Consider the following 17,872-nt stretch of genomic DNA (forward strand, 5'->3'; position numbering starts at 1 on the left):
AACCCTCATTTAGAACGTTCATTTAGAACCCTCATTTAGAACACTCATTAGAACCCTCATTTAGAACACACATTTAGAACCCTCATTACAAACACTAATTTAGAACCCTCATTTAGAACGCTATTTTAAAACCCTCATTTAGAACCCTCATTTAGAACCCTCGTTTAGAATGCTCATTAGAACACTCATTTAGAACACACATTTAGAACCCTCATACGAACCCTCGTTTAGAACGCTCTTTTAGAACCCTCTTTTAGAACCCTATTTTAGAACCCTCATTTAGAACGCTCATTTACAACACTCAGTTAGAACACTCATTTACAACACTCATTTAGAACGCTCATTTAGAACGCTCATTTAGAACACTCAGTTAGAACACTCATTTACAACACTCATTTAGAACGCTCATTTAGAACGCTCGTTTAGAACGCTCGTTTAGAACACTCATTTAGAACCCTCATTTAGAACGATCTTTAGAACACTCATTTAGAACGCTCCTTAGAACCCTCATTTAGAACCCTCATTTAGAACCCTCATTTAGAACGCTGGTTTAGAACGCTTGTTTAGAACGCTGTTTTAGAACACTCATTTAGAACGCTCATTTACAACGGACAGTTTCCAATGACGCAACAATCAGCGTTTGAGCTGGACACTTTTTTCAGAAACTATTTACACAAAACACACACAGTCCTTACAAAGTTTATCTCCAGAATGTGAGCAGTTTATTTTTGGATGCAAATGGTTCAGATATTCACAGAAGTATGTATATATATATATATATATATATATATATATATATATATATATATATATATATATATATATATATATATCACAACACAATCATCCTAACCGGAAAAAATGTAGGCTACATTTGTCGTAGCGCTAACTGAGGATAGATTGACCCAACACAAGCGGTCATATTTTCTAACTCTCGGCTGACCTAAACTACAATATGAATTAGCTAATTGCAATTACTATGTATAATTAATCACATCACGGGGTGAGCTCACCATTGATCGAAATAATTAGGTAAAACACTTTCTAGAAATCGACAGTAATCCGACGATTAGTTTCAGCGCGCAGCCATGCATTTTTTCCCCTCACAGAAACCGAAGATAATAAAAGACAAGATGAGTTCGGTCTGTTTATAGTGTTGAAGCGGTGTGTCATCTACCGTCGTTCACATCCCACCATTCATTTCCGGAAGTCCTCAAAAAATGAGTGAACTCTTACTCACCTCATTTTGTTATAACATCTTTGGTCAAACGGATGATTACGTGAAACCCAGAATGCATTGTATGTCAACAAACATGGCTCCATACACATAGCTGGAATTAGCTTAGCTCATCATAATCAGTATAACCTTCAAATAAGTATTTTACACACATAATATGTGCCCATTACAATCTATGCAAGAATCGGAATGCATGATTTGTCACCCAGAATTGAAAACATGTGAATAAAACAGTAAATACACAAATAATTACCTCACAAAACATTTTCTGATGGTGATTTATTGATACAAGTGACGGATGCCGGCAGTCAATCACGTCCCCTCTCACTCTGAGCCATTCAGTGTTGTTGTTTATGTATGTAGCTAGTGAGCTAAGCTGTAGCATTAGCAATGTCTTTCAAAAGGAGACAACTCACAAATGTGGAAATTATGGAGATTTTTTTTTAAATTCTGACACTGAGTCTGAGTCTGGAAGTCAGGAATCAGATTCTGACAGTGAGGAGCTGCCCCCCCCCGCCCCCCCCAACCTTGTAGCCATTGAGAACCCTGAATCTGAGGTTCCCTTGTCCACTGACCAAGTACCAGGTCCCTTTGAAGATGCTGGTGGTGATGGAGGGAGACCGACAGTGGATGAAGTACAGGAGTTCTGTGGTAGCTGGAAGGCCGCCAGTCATTTCACCCCTCCTGGCCCTGCTGTTTGTTTTGATGAGTCCCAGTCTGGAGTCCATTTCCATCTGAGGCAGAGTGCTTCAAGTTGTTTCTGACAGAGGAGCTGGTGGGAAACATAGTACAGGAGACCAATCAAATCATCAAATGTATTTATAAAGCCCTTTTTACATCAGCCGATGTCACCAAGTGCTGTACAGAAACAGTCTATGTTATGGAAAGAGCAGGTGTCCTTAATGTTTTGTACACTCAGTATATGTTGTGTCTACAAGCTCATTCCCACAGAAAACTGCAGAGGGAAGCAGTACCACCCAGTCAACCATCAGACTCCATTGTGAGACGCCTCACAGAGGATATTCAACCATCATTGCAAATCCAAGATGTCAATATCAACAAGGTGCTGATCAGTAAAGAGAAGAGAGACTAACATTCTAGAATGCTCCCTTTTTTCTGCAGGGTTCTCACAGTGAGAAACAACAGGATTACAATAGAGTGTTCTACGCTGTCTTCATCTGATCCAATTCAAAGATGACAATTATTTTATGGGATGAGAATTAAGTGGAGTGACTAATCTTAGCTGGTCTGAGAAAACTGATGAGACTTCTCTCCTTTATGTATACATTGGGCCATTTAAAAAAGACACCAATCTGTAAGGCTTCTCTCAAGTGTGTATCCGTTGGTGTGTTTTTACATTTCCCAATCGGGAGAAACTCTTGCCACATTTAGAGAAGAAGTAAGGCTTCTCTCCTCTGTGTGTTCTCTGACGACCCTTTTAGCTCAGCTGTTGATAAAAAACTAAATCTACAGTCAGATCTGTGATAAGGCTTCTCTCCTTTATGATTACCTTGGTGTCTTTTTAACTGGGCCAGTCGAGAGAAACTCTTTCCACAGTCAGAGCAGGAGTAAGGCTTCTCTCCCGTGTGTGTTCTCTGCTGAACTTTTAGGTCAGTTGATGTTGTAAAGCATTTTACACAATCAGAGCAGGAGTAAGGCTTCTCTCCTGTGTGTATTCGTTCATGTCTTTTTAAGTTTCCCTGTCGAGAGAAACTCTTCCAACAGTCAGAGCAGGAGTAAGGCTTCTCTCCTGTGTGTATTCTCTGATGAACTGTCAGAGACCTTGATGTTGTGAATCTCTTCCCACAGTCATTACAGGGATACAGATTCTCTCCAGTGTGTGTTTTAAGGTGTATTTTTAGCTTTGATAGAATTGGGAAAATCTCCTCACAATGTGGGCAGTGGTGAGACCTCTTAGCTCTGTGATCTTCCTGCTGTTGCTCTCTGGATGTAGAGAATGGAGACCATGTTGAGACAATCTCCTCCTCCTCTTCTTCTTTAATGTTGACATTCAGCTCCAGTGTTTGACTGCAGTCTTCCAGCTTCACTGATTCCATCTCTGGATCCTGCAGTGCAAACTGGGCTCCACTGTCACAATCAGGACCCAGTGACTGTAGGTTTGGACTCAGTGTGGAAGGAGAGAGACAGGCTGGGATTGTCCTCACTGTTGACGTTACCGACCTCAGACTGTAGTAATAAAGAGAAAAGGACAGCACAGTTCTTGCGTTTTCCTTATTCTAAAGAATGGTGTGCGCCTACAGGAACTTCCTGTTCCCCCCCACTACTACAGTGCAACAGCGACATCTATTGGACTTCATCCTGAAGTGATTTGTCTGTGTTTCTAGTCTAGAGGTTAACTGATCATTTCATGGTATGACTGTAAACACTGATAAAGTATCATATACATCATGTTGGTGTGACTGTAAACACTGATAAAGTATCATATACATCATGTTGGTATGACTGTAAACACTGATAAAGTATCATAAACATCATGTTGGTATGACTGTAAACACTGATAAAGTATCATAAACATCATGTTGGTGTGACTGTAAACACTGATAAAGTATCATATACATCATGTTGGTATGACTGTAAACACTGATAAAGTATCATATACATCATGTTGGTGTGACTGTAAACACTGATAAAGTATCATATACATCATGTTGGTATGACTGTAAACACTGATAAAGTATCATATACATCATGTTGGTATGACTGTAAACACTGATAAAGTATCATAAACATCATGTTGGTGTGACTGTAAACACTGATAAAGTATCATATACATCATGTTGGTATGACTGTAAACACTGATAAAGTATCATAAACATCATGTTGGTGTGACTGTAAACACTGATAAAGTATCATAAACATCATGTTGGTATGACTGTAAACACTGATAAAGTATCATAAACATCATGTTGGTGTGACTGTAAACACTGATAAAGTATCATATACATGTTGGTGTGACTGTAAACACTGATAAAGTATCATATACATCATGTTGGTATGACTGTAAACACTGATAAAGTATCATATACATCATTTCATGGTATGACTGTAAACACTGATAAAGTATCATATACATCATGTTGGTATGACTGTAAACACTGATAAAGTATCATAAACATCATGTTGGTGTGACTGTAAACACTGATAAAGTATCATATACATCATTTCATGGTATGACTGTAAACACTGATAAAGTATCATATACATCATGTTGGTATGACTGTAAACACTGATAAAGTATCATAAACATCATGTTGGTGTGACTGTAAACACTGATAAAGTATCATAAACATCATGTTGGTATGACTGTAAACACTGATAAAGTATCATAAACATCATGTTGGTGTGACTGTAAACACTGATAAAGTATCATATACATCATGTTGGTATGACTGTAAACACTGATAAAGTATCATAAACATCATGTTGGTGTGACTGTAAACACTGATAAAGTATCATAAACATCATGTTGGTATGACTGTAAACACTGATAAAGTATCATATACATCATGTTGGTATGACTGTAAACACTGATAAAGTATCATAAACATCATGTTGGTGTGACTGTAAACACTGATAAAGTATCATAAACATCATGTTGGTATGACTGTAAACACTGATAAAGTATCATAAACATCATGTTGGTGTGACTGTAAACACTGATAAAGTATCATAAACATCATGTTGGTATGACTGTAAACACTGATAAAGTATCATAAACATCATGTTGGTATGACTGTAAACACTGATAAAGTATCATATACATCATGTTGGTATGACTGTAAACACTGATAAAGTATCATATACATCATGTTGGTATGACTGTAAACACTGATAAAGTATCATATACATCATGTTGGTATGACTGTAAACACTGATAAAGTATCATATACATCATGTTGGTGTGACTGTAAACACTGATAAAGTATCATAAACATCATGTTGGTGTGACTGTAAAAGGGATTGGTTGGACAACAACAAAATAATCCCAAAATTAAAATTCAAGCATTATACGGCATTTTAAATGACTTGCCTAGTTAAATAAAATAAAACATATGACCATGGTTTGTTTATGTGGTCTATTCAGCATGGCTCTGTTCTGCCCTGCCTTGCCCCCTTGTGGAGCTCAAAAGTTACTTTCTTACTGTTAGAACTCAAATCTGGGATTTTGTCAATGCAATAAACTATTTTTATGTTATTTGTAATATTGTTTTATTGCTATATCCTTATATTGTATTCTAATGAATAATTCCTCTTTATTCTGTACTTTCAGAAACCACAAACAGTATTTGCCAACATCATAACTGGAACTGGACATCTTTCCAGCTGAAGATTGAGGACAGCTTTTGTATGCTAACGTTCTCTCCTTAACAGTTTTACTGGATGGAAACACAGCAAGAAAACACATAGGCCAATATGTAATAGTCGTCTATTTTATTGAAGTATTGGTAGTTGGTTCAACAACAACTTGTTTTACTAGAGGACAAAAAATGGAATATGCATAACCCATATTTAATATTCATGCAGTGACTGAACAACAACTGCATTTCCACCCCCACCTCTAAAGGCATAGTATCATGGCAGGTCACCTGTCAAATCACCTGTCAGGTCAGTCAGTCACTTATTGCTGCAGATGTGCTCAATAATGCTTGAGCTAGGGCTGGGCGATATGGACCAAAAGTCATATCCCGATATATTTAGGCTGAATATCGATATAAGATATATATCCTGATATTTTTTCTGCAAAGTGAGAGCAAATGGTCAAAGTCAAAGCCAGATATGACATGTCTCAAGTAGTTTTATTGAAAGCGGCTATTTCAGTGAACAGTTGAAAAATCAAATGAATAAATAATAAACAGGGCTCTTCACCTGGTTCAGATTAAATGCTCAGCTGTTCAAATAACAACAACATGTAAACATAAACACTGTAGAACAACAGGACGACCTTTTTGGAAATCAAAGCTCCATAAGGTGCACATTTAAATAAATACAAATATCTTAAACAAAAATAGCCTATAAAATAAAATAGGCCTATCTTTTTCTGAAATAAATATTATATATATTTATGAGAAAAGTCAACTTTTTTTTTAGTTTGACAACTTTAAATGGCTTATTAAAATCAAATTACAGATTTCTTCTCCTTTCTAACAAATCCACAGATGCAAATAACGAACATTACAAAATAATAAACTATGACAAACCCTAGTAAGGGCAGCAATTATATATAAATAAAGAACAAAATAAAGTGCTCAGTTTGAGAAAATGTTTTTTAAACATCAGCCTGAGATTACCATTTGCTTTTTGTTAACTCAATTTCTTATCTGAACAGCCTCAACCAGTTGCACAAGAAACAGACTATCAACTCAATAAACATTTTCCCCCTCTTTTTTTACTTTGATAAACAGTAATGCTGTCTTGAGGTAGACATTAGAAGACAAGCGTGTCCTCCTTCGTTTAAAGATTTTGTGCGAGAAACACCAGCCTGTCAACGGCATCCGGCTTCAGAGATGCTCTGTGGCAGGTCACGATATTGCCACTGCAGCTGAAAACCCTTTCGGAGGGTGAACTGGTAGCTGGTACCAAGAGATACTTTTTTTGCCAGGTGGCTCAGAGCTGGAAAGACAACTTCATGATCCTTCCACCACTTGAGGGGATCAGTGTCACTCTCCACACTTGCTGACTGCAAGTAACTTGACAGTTCATTTTCAATAGCCTCCCTCTTGGTTGGTGGCGCAGTGGTGGTGGCTGTGCGCTGCTTGAAGAAGCTTGCCACTGTCTTAGCTTTTGGTGCCACTGCTGCTTCTCCATCTGCAGGCTCAGGCACAGTTGGCACACGTAGGTAAGGCGGTTGACAGCTGCTCTGATCAGCCAGTAGCGTCTCCACCTCCAAGACAGCTCTGTGCTTCAATGCATCAACTTTTTCACTTGGGATATAGGTGGCCCTGAAGCGTGGATCCACAAATGAAGCCATCTCCAATAGGTCAGTAGTGGCTGGGTCAGAATACTTGCGGTTGAGGTACTCAACAATGCTGGTCTTGATCGATTTGCAAAGCTCGCTATCACCCTCTTCACATGCCAGGAGACTTTCGTTAAAAAGATGCAGCACAGGTTTTACATATGATAGAGTGACGTACTCCTCACCTGACAAAGCATCGGTAAAGTCCTGGAGAGGTTTCAGGACCTTTTGGACTGCTTCTAGGACCTCTAAGTCCTGCCAGGTAGGGACAAGGTGCCTGGTCTTTTTGTCATTAGACAGGACTTTGGCCAGTGCTCCTTCCTGCTCCAGGACTCTCTCTATCATCTGCTGCCTTGATCCCCAGCGGGTGGCAGACTCGGTTATGAGTTGGTGACTTGGCAGACCCAGCTGAATCTGGACTTCAGCAAGATGTCTCCTTTTCTTCCAGCTCTACCAAAAACAGCTTACAATTCTCTTGCACAGAGAAATGGCCCGGGTGACGCGCTTGTCATTCATGCCATGTCCTGTCAGAATCATAAAAAAACGATTAAACAAATGTGCTTATGCGAGGAAATTTGACTCTGTTTTCACTTTAACACACTCACACAACTAAGTGCTTTCCAAAATCAAGCTTTAGAAATATTCTACATTAATATTTTCTTGTTTCATAGTTTATTTTTTTTTAATCAACGCCAGTCCTAATCATAAATATCAAATATTATATTCATTTATTTTCTGAATTTTAATCCTGTGATTTTGATGTATTATTATTTGTGTATAATTTATAAATGATGACTATACTGTATGTACATTTACTGATGTTTCGTTCTTGTTGTTGTTCTTAGTATTTATGCTTAGTATTTAATGCTACTTCATATTTCTACTCCACTAAAAACTCCACAATGTTTAGGCCTACCTACGTGTCAACATTAGTTTCTAGTTACTTTGCAGTTGGCTCTTCAATCCAGAGAAAAAACTATAGTCTATCATAATAACTAAATATGTTACCTTGATGATATCAACAGGCTAACCAGCATTTTAAAGTCATAATTACCTCACCTTTACCAGCTGTAACATTAAAGTGGTAAACACATCAATGCATCACTAATTCTTATCCAATAACCTAATAAATATGGTTCTGAAATCTACCATCCTGTATTGTAAGTGATTTTACTTTTAACACTTTATGTTTTGTGTTTTATTAATCCATTTTTTGGCCAAGACAGCAGCATAAAACAAAACAAGTTGCAGACAGACACAAAGGAAAAATAATGAAAAACTAATATTTTAATATGTGTTTTTCTTTAAAGTAAAATATGTGAATACTCCTTAATAAAACACTGCACTCCCCAATAGCCAAGTGTAGTCTGACCGAAGCACTGCATCCTCATCGTTCAGCTCCACCGCTCTGACCACGTCGCTCCCGTTGGCGGTTGTTATAGCAACCGGATGCTTTTCTTGGAGTTTCCCAGCTTGCGTCCTGCGAGGCCTCAGCTATATGCTCACCGGTGTGATCCTGGGGGGAAATAACTTGTTTTGGAGACACGACGCTGTTTTCATCTCCCCCAGTTGTTGAATGAAGTGAACATGTCACGCTTCATGTAAAGGCTCACATTGTCCTGCTCGACCCACATATCGCTGGTCAACGCCAAAATGGGTCCCGTTAGCGAGCCGGTCAGCAAGGCTCTGCCTGACTTCAGTGGACATTTGTGGCAGTGCTTCTCGTGTAAAGTAGTTGGGAAGCTCATATCTCGGGTCCATAGTTTTCAGTAGCTTTTTTGAATCCGACTTGTTCCACAGTTGCAACAGGGACCATATCTTTAGCAATGTGATAGGACACCGCTGTAGTTATAGTACACCACTTGCCAATTTTCTTTTCATAAAGGCACACTGCGGGAAAATGAAGTTTGCAGTGAGCTTTGTTTCGGGGCTTTTTCGGGTTGTCGACGGCTTGCGGCTGGGGCTTCTGCAGCGCGCAGTTTCACACACTCTTCGTATTGCAGTTTGTGCCACTGTTTTAGGTGGTGAAAAAGATTTGTAGTGCTTCCACCCCTGGCTGTAACTTTTTTATGGCACTGCCTACATATAACGTGATTTTGTTGCTCATCTGATACTTTGAATCCGAACCATCTCCAAATTACTGAGCCAATGCTTTTTCTTTTACTAACCAATTCCTCGTCAAAACGCTCCGCAGACGCTGTTGCTTCCTCCATGTTTGTTGAAGTGTCTGTTCCTGCCCCTCCGCCCTCTGTGCATGAAAGAGGAGGCGCGGGGAGCAGCGCAGAGAGCTCCGGTTCTGCAGCTTGCTTGGAGCAAGGATCAAAGCGCAAATTTCAACTATATCGATATATGCGAAATGGTCTAATTTCATATCACATTTAAAATATATATCGATATATTTTTTATATCGATATATCGCCCAGCCCTAGTCAGGCTGATAAGAACAATTCTTATTTTGTATAACGGGTCACTTAGGATGGCAGTAGCATTGTTGACGAAATGCAGGCATCGCAGCAGAATTAGGAAGCGGTCTTGGGAAAAGAGGGTGGCAAAGAAGGGAGTTGCAAACATAGGATCTGTGCTCCAGTATTCTCTTAGGGAGTTCTTCTTTACTATCCCCATGGGGAGGACTGTCACCAGGAAGGTATACATTTCACTCATTGTGGTTGTCACCCATTTAGCGAGTTTCCCCCTCACTCCTGGCTCTCTCTTCTCCTGTAGCTCCAAGGCATAGCGATTGGTCTCCTGTACTATGTTTCCCACCAGCTCCTCTGTCAGAAACAACTTGAAGCACTCTGCCTCAGATGGAAATGGACTCCAGACTGGGACTCATCAAAACAAACAGCAGGGCCAGGAGGGGTGAAATGACTGGTGGCCTTCCAGCTACCACAGAACTCCTGTACTTCATCCACTGTCGGTCTGCCTCCATCACCACCAGCATCTTCAAAGGGACCTGGTACTTGGTCAGTGGACAAGGGAACCTCAGATTCAGGGTTCTCAATGGCTACAAGGTTGGGGGTGGGGGGGGGGGGGCAGCTCCTCACTGTCAGAATCTGATTCCTGACTTTCAGACTCAGACTCATTGTCAGAATTAAAAAAAAAAATCTCCAGAATTTCCACATTTGTGAGTTGTCTCCTTTTGAAAGACATTGCTAATGCTACAGCTTAGCTCACTAGCTACATACATAAACAACAACACTGAATGGCTCAGAGTGAGAGGGGACGTGATTGACTGCCGGCGTGCGTCACTTGTATCAATAAATCACCATCAGAAAATGTTTTGTGAGGTAATTATTTGTGTATTTATTGTTTTATTCACATGTTTTCAATTCTGGGTGACAAATCATGCATTCCGATTCTTGCATAGATTGTAATGGGCACATATTATGTGTGTAAAATACTTATTTGAAGGTTATACTGATTATGATGAGCTAAGCTAATTCCAGCTATGTGTATGGAGCCATGTTTGTTGACATACAATGCATTCTGGGTTTCACGTAATCATCCGTTTGACCAAAGATGTTATAACAAAATGAGGTGAGTAAGAGTTCACTCATTTTTTGAATACTTCCGGAAATGAATGGTGGGATGTGAACGACGGTAGATGACACACCCCTTCAACACTATAAACAGACCAAACTCATCTTGTCTTTTATTATCTTCGGTTTCTGTGAGGGGAAAATGCATGACTGCGCGCTGAAACTAATCGTCGGATTACTGTCGATTTCTAGAAAGTGTTTTACCTAATTATTTCGATCAATGGTGAGCTCACCCCGTGATGTGATTAATTATACATAGTAATTGCAATTAGCTAATTCATATTGTAGTTTACGTCAGCCGAGAGTTAGAAAATATGACCGCTTGTGTTGGGTCAATCTATCCTCAGTTAGCGCTACGACAAATGTAGCCTACATTTTTTCCGGTTAGGATGATTGTGTTGTGCTATATATATATTTCTGTGAATATCTGAACCATTTGCATCCAAAAATAAACTGCTCACATTCTGGAGATAAACTTTGTAAGGACTGTGTGTGTTTTGTGTAAATAGTTTCTGAAAAAAGTGTGTCCAGCTCAAACGCTGATTGTTGCGTCATTGGAAACTGTCCGTTGTAAACGAGTGTTCTAAATGAGTGTTCTAAAGAGCGTTCTAAACGAGGGTTCTAAATGAGGGTTCTAAAGAGCGTTCTAAATGAGCGTTCTAAATGAGTGTTGTAAATGAGTGTTCTGAGTGTTCTAAATGAGCGTTCTAAATGAGGGTTCTAAAGAGCATTCTAAATGAGCGTTGTAAATGAGTGTTCTAAAATAGGGTTCTAAAAGAGGGTTCTAAACGAGGGTTGTAAATGAGTGTTCTAAAGAGCGTTCTAAATGAGGGTTCTAAATGAGTGTTCTAAAGAGCGTTCTAAATGAGCGTTCTAAATGAGTGTTGTAAATGAGTGTTCTGAGTGTTCTAAATGAGCGTTCTAAATGAGGGTTCTAAAGAGCATTCTAAATGAGCGTTGTAAATGAGTGTTCTAAAATAGGGTTCTAAAAGAGGGTTCTAAAAGAGGGTTCTAAACGAGCGTTCTAAACGAGGGTTCGTATGAGGGTTCTAAATGTGTGTTCTAAATGAGTGTTCTAATGAGCATTCTAAACGAGGGTTCTAAATGAGGGTTCTAAATGAGGGTTTTAAAATAGCGTTCTAAATGAGGGTTCTAAAAGAGCGTTCTAAACGAGCGTTCTAAACGAGTGTTCTAAATTAGTGTTTGTAATGAGGGTTCTAAATGTGTGTTCTAAATGAGGGTTCTAATGAGTGTTCTAAATGAGGGTTCTAAACGAACGTTCTAAATGAGGGTTTTAAAATAGCGTTCTAAATGAGGGTTCTAAATGAGGTTTCTAAATGAGTGTTCTAAAGAGCGTTCTAAAAGAGTGTTCTAAAAGAGGGTTCTAAAAGAGGGTTCTAAAAGAAGCGTTCTAAAAGAGGGTTCTAAAAGAGCGTTCTAAAAGAGTGTTCTAAAAGAGCGTTCTAAATTAGTGTTCGTAATGAGGGATCTAACTGTGTGTTCTAAATGAGCGTTCTAAATGAGCGTTCTAAATGAGTGTTCTAAATGAGTGTTGTAAAAGAGCGTTCTAAATGAGGGTTCTAAATGAGCGCTGTAAATGAGTGTTGTAAATGAGCGTTGTAAATGAGCGTTCTAAATGAGCGTTCTAAATGAGTGTTAGGCTATATAGTGCACTGTGTTTGACCAAGGTCCACAGGTAATTGTAGTGCACAATTTAGTGTTCTAATCACACAGCGCTTCAGGAACCACTGTAGAACGATCACACCCCGTGTGACAGGCAGCCAGGTTAGGGTTAGGAGGTGTTACTAGACAGACAGACAGTCAGGTTAGGAGGTGTCACTAGACAGACAGACAGACAGACAGGTTAGGGTTAGGAGGTGTTACTAGACAGACAGACAGACAGACAGGTTAGGGTTAGGAGGTGTTACTGTACAGACAGACAGACAGACAGACAGGTTAGGGTTAGGAGGTGTTACTGTACAGACAGACAGGTTAGGGTTAGGAGGTGTTACTAGACAGACAGACAGACAGACAGACAGGTTAGAGTTAGGAGGTGTTACTGAACAGACAGACAGACAGACAGGTTAGGGTTAGGAGGTGTTACTATACAGACAGACAGACAGACAGACAGACAGGTTAGGAGGTGTTACTGTACAGACAGACAGGTTAGGGTTAGGAGGTGTTACTAGACAGACAGACAGACAGGTTAGGGTTAGGAGGTGTTACTGTACAGACAGACAGACAGACAGACAGACAGACAGGTTAGGGTTAGGAGGTGTTACTGTACAGACAGACAGACAGACAGGTTAGGGTTAGGAGGTGTTACTGAACAGACAGACAGACAGGTTAGGAGGTGTTACTATACAGACAGACAGACAGACAGGCAGGCAGACAGACAGGTTAGAGTTAGGTGTTACTATACAGACAGACAGACAGGCAGGCAGACAGACAGGTTAGAGTTAGGAGGTGTTACTGTACAGACAGACAGACAGACAGACAGACAGACAGACAGACAGACAGACAGGTAGGTTAGGACGTGTTACTATACAGACAGACAGACAGGTTAGGGTTAGGAGGTGTTACTATACAGACAGACAGACAGGTTAGGGTTAGGAGGTGTTACTATACAGACAGACAGACAGACGGGTTAGGAGGTGTTACTAGACAGACAGACAGACAGACAGACAGACAGACAGACAGACAGACAGGTTAGAGTTAGGAGGTGTTACTGAACAGACAAACAGACAGGTTAGGAGGTGTTACTATACAGACAGACAGACAGACAGGCAGGCAGACAGACAGGTTAGGGTTAGGAGGTGTTACTGTACAGACAGACAGACAGACAGGTTAGGGTTAGGAGGTGTTACTAGACAGACAGACAGACAGACAGACAGACAGGTTAGAGTTAGGAGGTGTTACTGTACAGACAGACAGACAGACAGGTTAGGGTTAGGAGGTGTTACTGGACAGACAGACAGACAGGTTAGGGTTAGGAGGTGTTACTAGACAGACAGACAGGTTAGGGTTAGGAGGTGTTACTATACAGACAGACAGACAGACGGGTTAGGAGGTCTTACTAGACAGACAGACAGACAGACAGACAGACAGGTTAGGGTTATGAGGTGTTACTGAAAAGACAGACAGACAGGTTAGGAGGTGTTACTATACAGACAGACAGACAGACAGGTTAGGGTTATGAGGTGTTACTGAACAGACAAACAGACAGACAGACAGGTTAGGAGGTGTTACTATACAGACAGACAGACAGACAGGCAGGCAGACAGACAGGTTAGAGTTAGGAGGTGTTACTGAACAGACAAACAGACAGACAGGTTAGGAGGTGTTACTATACAGACAGACAGACAGACAGGCAGGCAGACAGACAGGTTAGAGTTAGGAGGTGTTACTGAACAGACAGACAGACAGGTTAGGGTTAGGAGGTGTTACTATACAGACAGACAGACAGAGACAGACAGACAGGTTAGGGTTAGGAGGTGTTACTATACAGACAGACAGACAGGTTAGGGTTAGGAGGTGTTACTAGACAGACAGACAGACAGACAGGTTAGGGTTAGGAGGTGTTACTGGACAGACAGACAGACAGACAGGTTAGGGTTAGGAGGTGTTACTAGACAGACAGACAGGTTAGGGTTAGGAGGTGTTACTATACAGACAGACAGACAGGTTAGGGTTAGGAGATGTTACTAGACAGACAGACAGACAGACAGGTTAGGGTTATGAGGTGTTACTGAAAAGACAGACAGACAGACAGGTTAGGAGATGTTACTAGACAGACAGACAGACAGACAGACAGACAGACAGACAGACAGGTTAGGGTTAGGAGGTGTTACTATACAGACAGACAGACAGGTTAGGGTTAGGAGATGTTACTAGACAGACAGACAGACAGACAGACAGACAGGTTAGAGTTAGGAGGTGTTACTGTACAGACAGACAGGTTAGGGTTATGAGGTGTTACTGTACAGACAGACAGACAGACAGACAGGTTAGGGTTAGGAGGTGTTACTGAAAAGACAGACAGACAGACAGAGAGACAGACAGAGAGACAGGTTAGAGTTAGGAGGAAAAAAATGCATGGCTGCACGCTGAAACTAATCGTCGGATTACTGTCGATTTCTAGAAAGTGTTTTACCTAATTATTTCGATCAATGGTGAGCTCACCCCGTGATGTGATTAATTATACATAGTAATTGCTATTAGCTAATTCATATTGTAGTTCACGCCAGCCGAGAGTTAGAAAATATGACTGCTTGTGTTGGGTCAATCTTTCTTCAGTTAGCGCTACGACAAATGTAGCCTACATTTTTCCGGTTAGGATGATTGTATTGTGCTATATATATATATATATATATATATATACACTGCTCAAAAAAATAAAGGGAACACTTAAACAACACATCCTAGATCTGAATGAAAGAAATAATCTTATTAAATACTTTTTTCTTTACATAGTTGAATGTGCTGACAACAAAATCACACAAAAATAATCAATGGAAATCCAATTTATCAACCCATGGAGGTCTGGATTTGGAGTCACACTAAAAATTAAAGTGGAAAACCACACTACAGGCTGATCCAACTTTGATGTAATGTCCTTAAAACAAGTCAAAATGAGGCTCAGTAGTGTGTGTGGCCTCCACGTGCCTGTATGACCTCCCTACAACGCCTGGGCATGCTCCTGATGAGGTGGCGGATGGTCTCCTGAGGGATCTCCTCCCAGACCTGGACTAAAGCATCCGCCAACTCCTGGACAGTCTGTGGTGCAACGTGGCGTTGGTGGATGGAGCGAGACATGATGTCCCAGATGTGCTCAATTGGATTCAGGTCTGGGGAACGGGCGGGCCAGTCCATAGCATCAATGCCTTCCTCTTGCAGGAACTGCTGACACACTCCAGCCACATGAGGTCTAGCATTGTCTTGCATTAGGAGGAACCCAGGGCCAACCGCACCAGCATATGGTCTCACAAGGGGTCTGAGGATCTCATCTCGGTACCTAATGGCAGTCAGGCTACCTCTCAATTTAGAACACACATTTAGAACCCTCGTTTAGAACGCTCATTTAAACGCTAATTTAGAACCCTCATTTAGAACCCTCGTTTAGAACGCTCATTTAGAACGCTCATTTAGAACGCTCTTTTAGAACCCTCGTTTAGAACGCTCATTTAGAAAGCTCTTTTAGAACCCTAATTTAGAACCCTCGTTTAGAACCCTCATTTAGAACGCTCTTTTAGAACCCTCGTTTAGAACCCTCATTTAGAACCCTCATTTAGAACCCTCGTTTAGAAAACTCGTTTAGAACCCTCATTTAGAACCCTCATTTAGAACCCTCATTTAGAACGCTCATTTACAACAACAATCAGCGTTTGAGCTGGACACTTTTTTCAGAAACTATTTACACAAAAACACACACAGTCCTTACAAAGTTTATCTCCAGAATGTGAGCAGTTTATTTTTTGAAGGAAATGGTTCATATATTCACAGAAGTATATATATTTAATCACTGAACAGTAGCAGAACTAACTTCATCTGTTCCTGACTCTGGATAGTGGATTAAAAAGACCACCTGTTGTTACATCAACACCAGACATCATGATTCATGGAAATGGACATTGTATTTTATCAAATATGAAAACCTTAAATCTCTTCAAATTCAAATCAGTCAGAAAATAAGGATCGTACATAAAACAGAGCAGAATAAATCATCACATCTGGGGACCATCACCACCAGCATGACTAGTATCTATGTGGACCCTACTACAGTTTAACCAGCTCAGCTACAGACTACACCAGCATGACTAGTATCTATGTGGACCCTACTACAGTTTAACCAGCTCAGCTATAGACTACACCAGCATGACTAGTATCTATGTGGACCCTACTACAGTTTAACCAGCTCAGCTATAGACTACACCAGCGTGACTAGTATCTATGTGGACCCTACTACAGTTTAACCAGCTCAGCTATAGACTACACCAGCATGACTAGTATCTATGTGGACCCTACTACAGTTTAACCAGCTCAGCTATAGACTACACCAGCATGACTAGTATCTATGTGGACCCTACTACAGTTTAATCAGCTCAGCTATAGACTACATCAGCATGACTAGTATCTATGTGGACCCTACTACAGTTTAACCAGCTCAGCTATAGACTACACCAGCATGACTAGTATCTATGTGGACCCTACTACAGTTTAACCAGCTCAGCTATAGACTACACCAGCATGACTAGTATCTATGTGGACCCTACTACAGTTTACCCAGCTCAGCTATAGACTACACCAGCGTGACTAGTATCTATGTGGACCCTACTACAGTTTAACCAGCTCAGATATAGACTACACCAGCATGACTAGTATCTATGTGGACCCTACTACAGTTTAACCAGCTCAGCTATAGACTACACCAGCATGACTAGTATCTATGTGGACCCTACTACAGTTTAACCAGCTCAGCTATAGACTACACCAGCATGACTAGTATCTATGTGGACCCTACTACAGTTTAACCAGCTCAGCTATAGACTACACCAGTATCTATGTGGACCCTACTACAGTTTAACCAGCTCAGCTATAGACTACACCAGCATGACTAGTATCTATGTGGCCCCTACTACAGTTTAACCAGCTCAGCAGTACTATAATAGAGATAAAACCCAGGATAGAGGGTCTGAGTGAATGTGGTCTGGACTCTGTGGAGGAGGGTCACTTGTGTCAGAGACACTGTAGAAGGACAGAGTACCTGCCTTGTGATCCAGGTACACTCCTACTCTGGAGGACTGAGGGCCTGATACTTTAGTCTTAACATTATTGTGTATGAAATAATAACCACCTCTAGAGCACTCTAAACTCCAGGGACTTGTTATTGAATCCAAATATATTATCTGACCCTGTTCTGTTGATGTCTTTATATGAGACTGCTGTAATAACCCACCCCCCAGTCCACTCCACCTCCCAGTAACAGCGTCCAGACAGACCCTCTCTACACAGAACCTGCCACTGGTTGGTGAATCTGTCTGGATGACCAGGATATGGTTGGACTTGGTCTGTATAGGTCACCTTTCTGTTCCCTTCAGACAGAGAGAGGTGTGTGTCTGCTGT

The 17,872-nt window shown here is 40.6% G+C and overlaps 1 protein-coding gene across 1 annotated transcript in view; it reads right to left on the reverse strand.

Moving 5' to 3' along the window:
- Positions 1–16,186: 16,186 nt before the first annotated feature.
- The window catches only part of LOC145876017 (tripartite motif-containing protein 16), a 12,254-nt gene continuing 10,568 nt past the window's right edge, over positions 16,187–17,872 (reverse strand). The window contains exon 6 of the mRNA XM_082971789.1: positions 16,187–17,872. This exon is cut by the window's right edge and continues 29 nt beyond it. Coding sequence (XP_082827915.1) covers positions 17,606–17,872 — 267 coding nt within the window. The 3' untranslated portion in view covers positions 16,187–17,605.

The sequence above is a fragment of the Salmo salar genome, unplaced genomic scaffold (genome assembly GCF_965601325.2).
Source record: "Salmo salar unplaced genomic scaffold, fSalSal1 ptg000424l, whole genome shotgun sequence".
Lineage (NCBI taxonomy): Eukaryota > Metazoa > Chordata > Actinopteri > Salmoniformes > Salmonidae > Salmo > Salmo salar.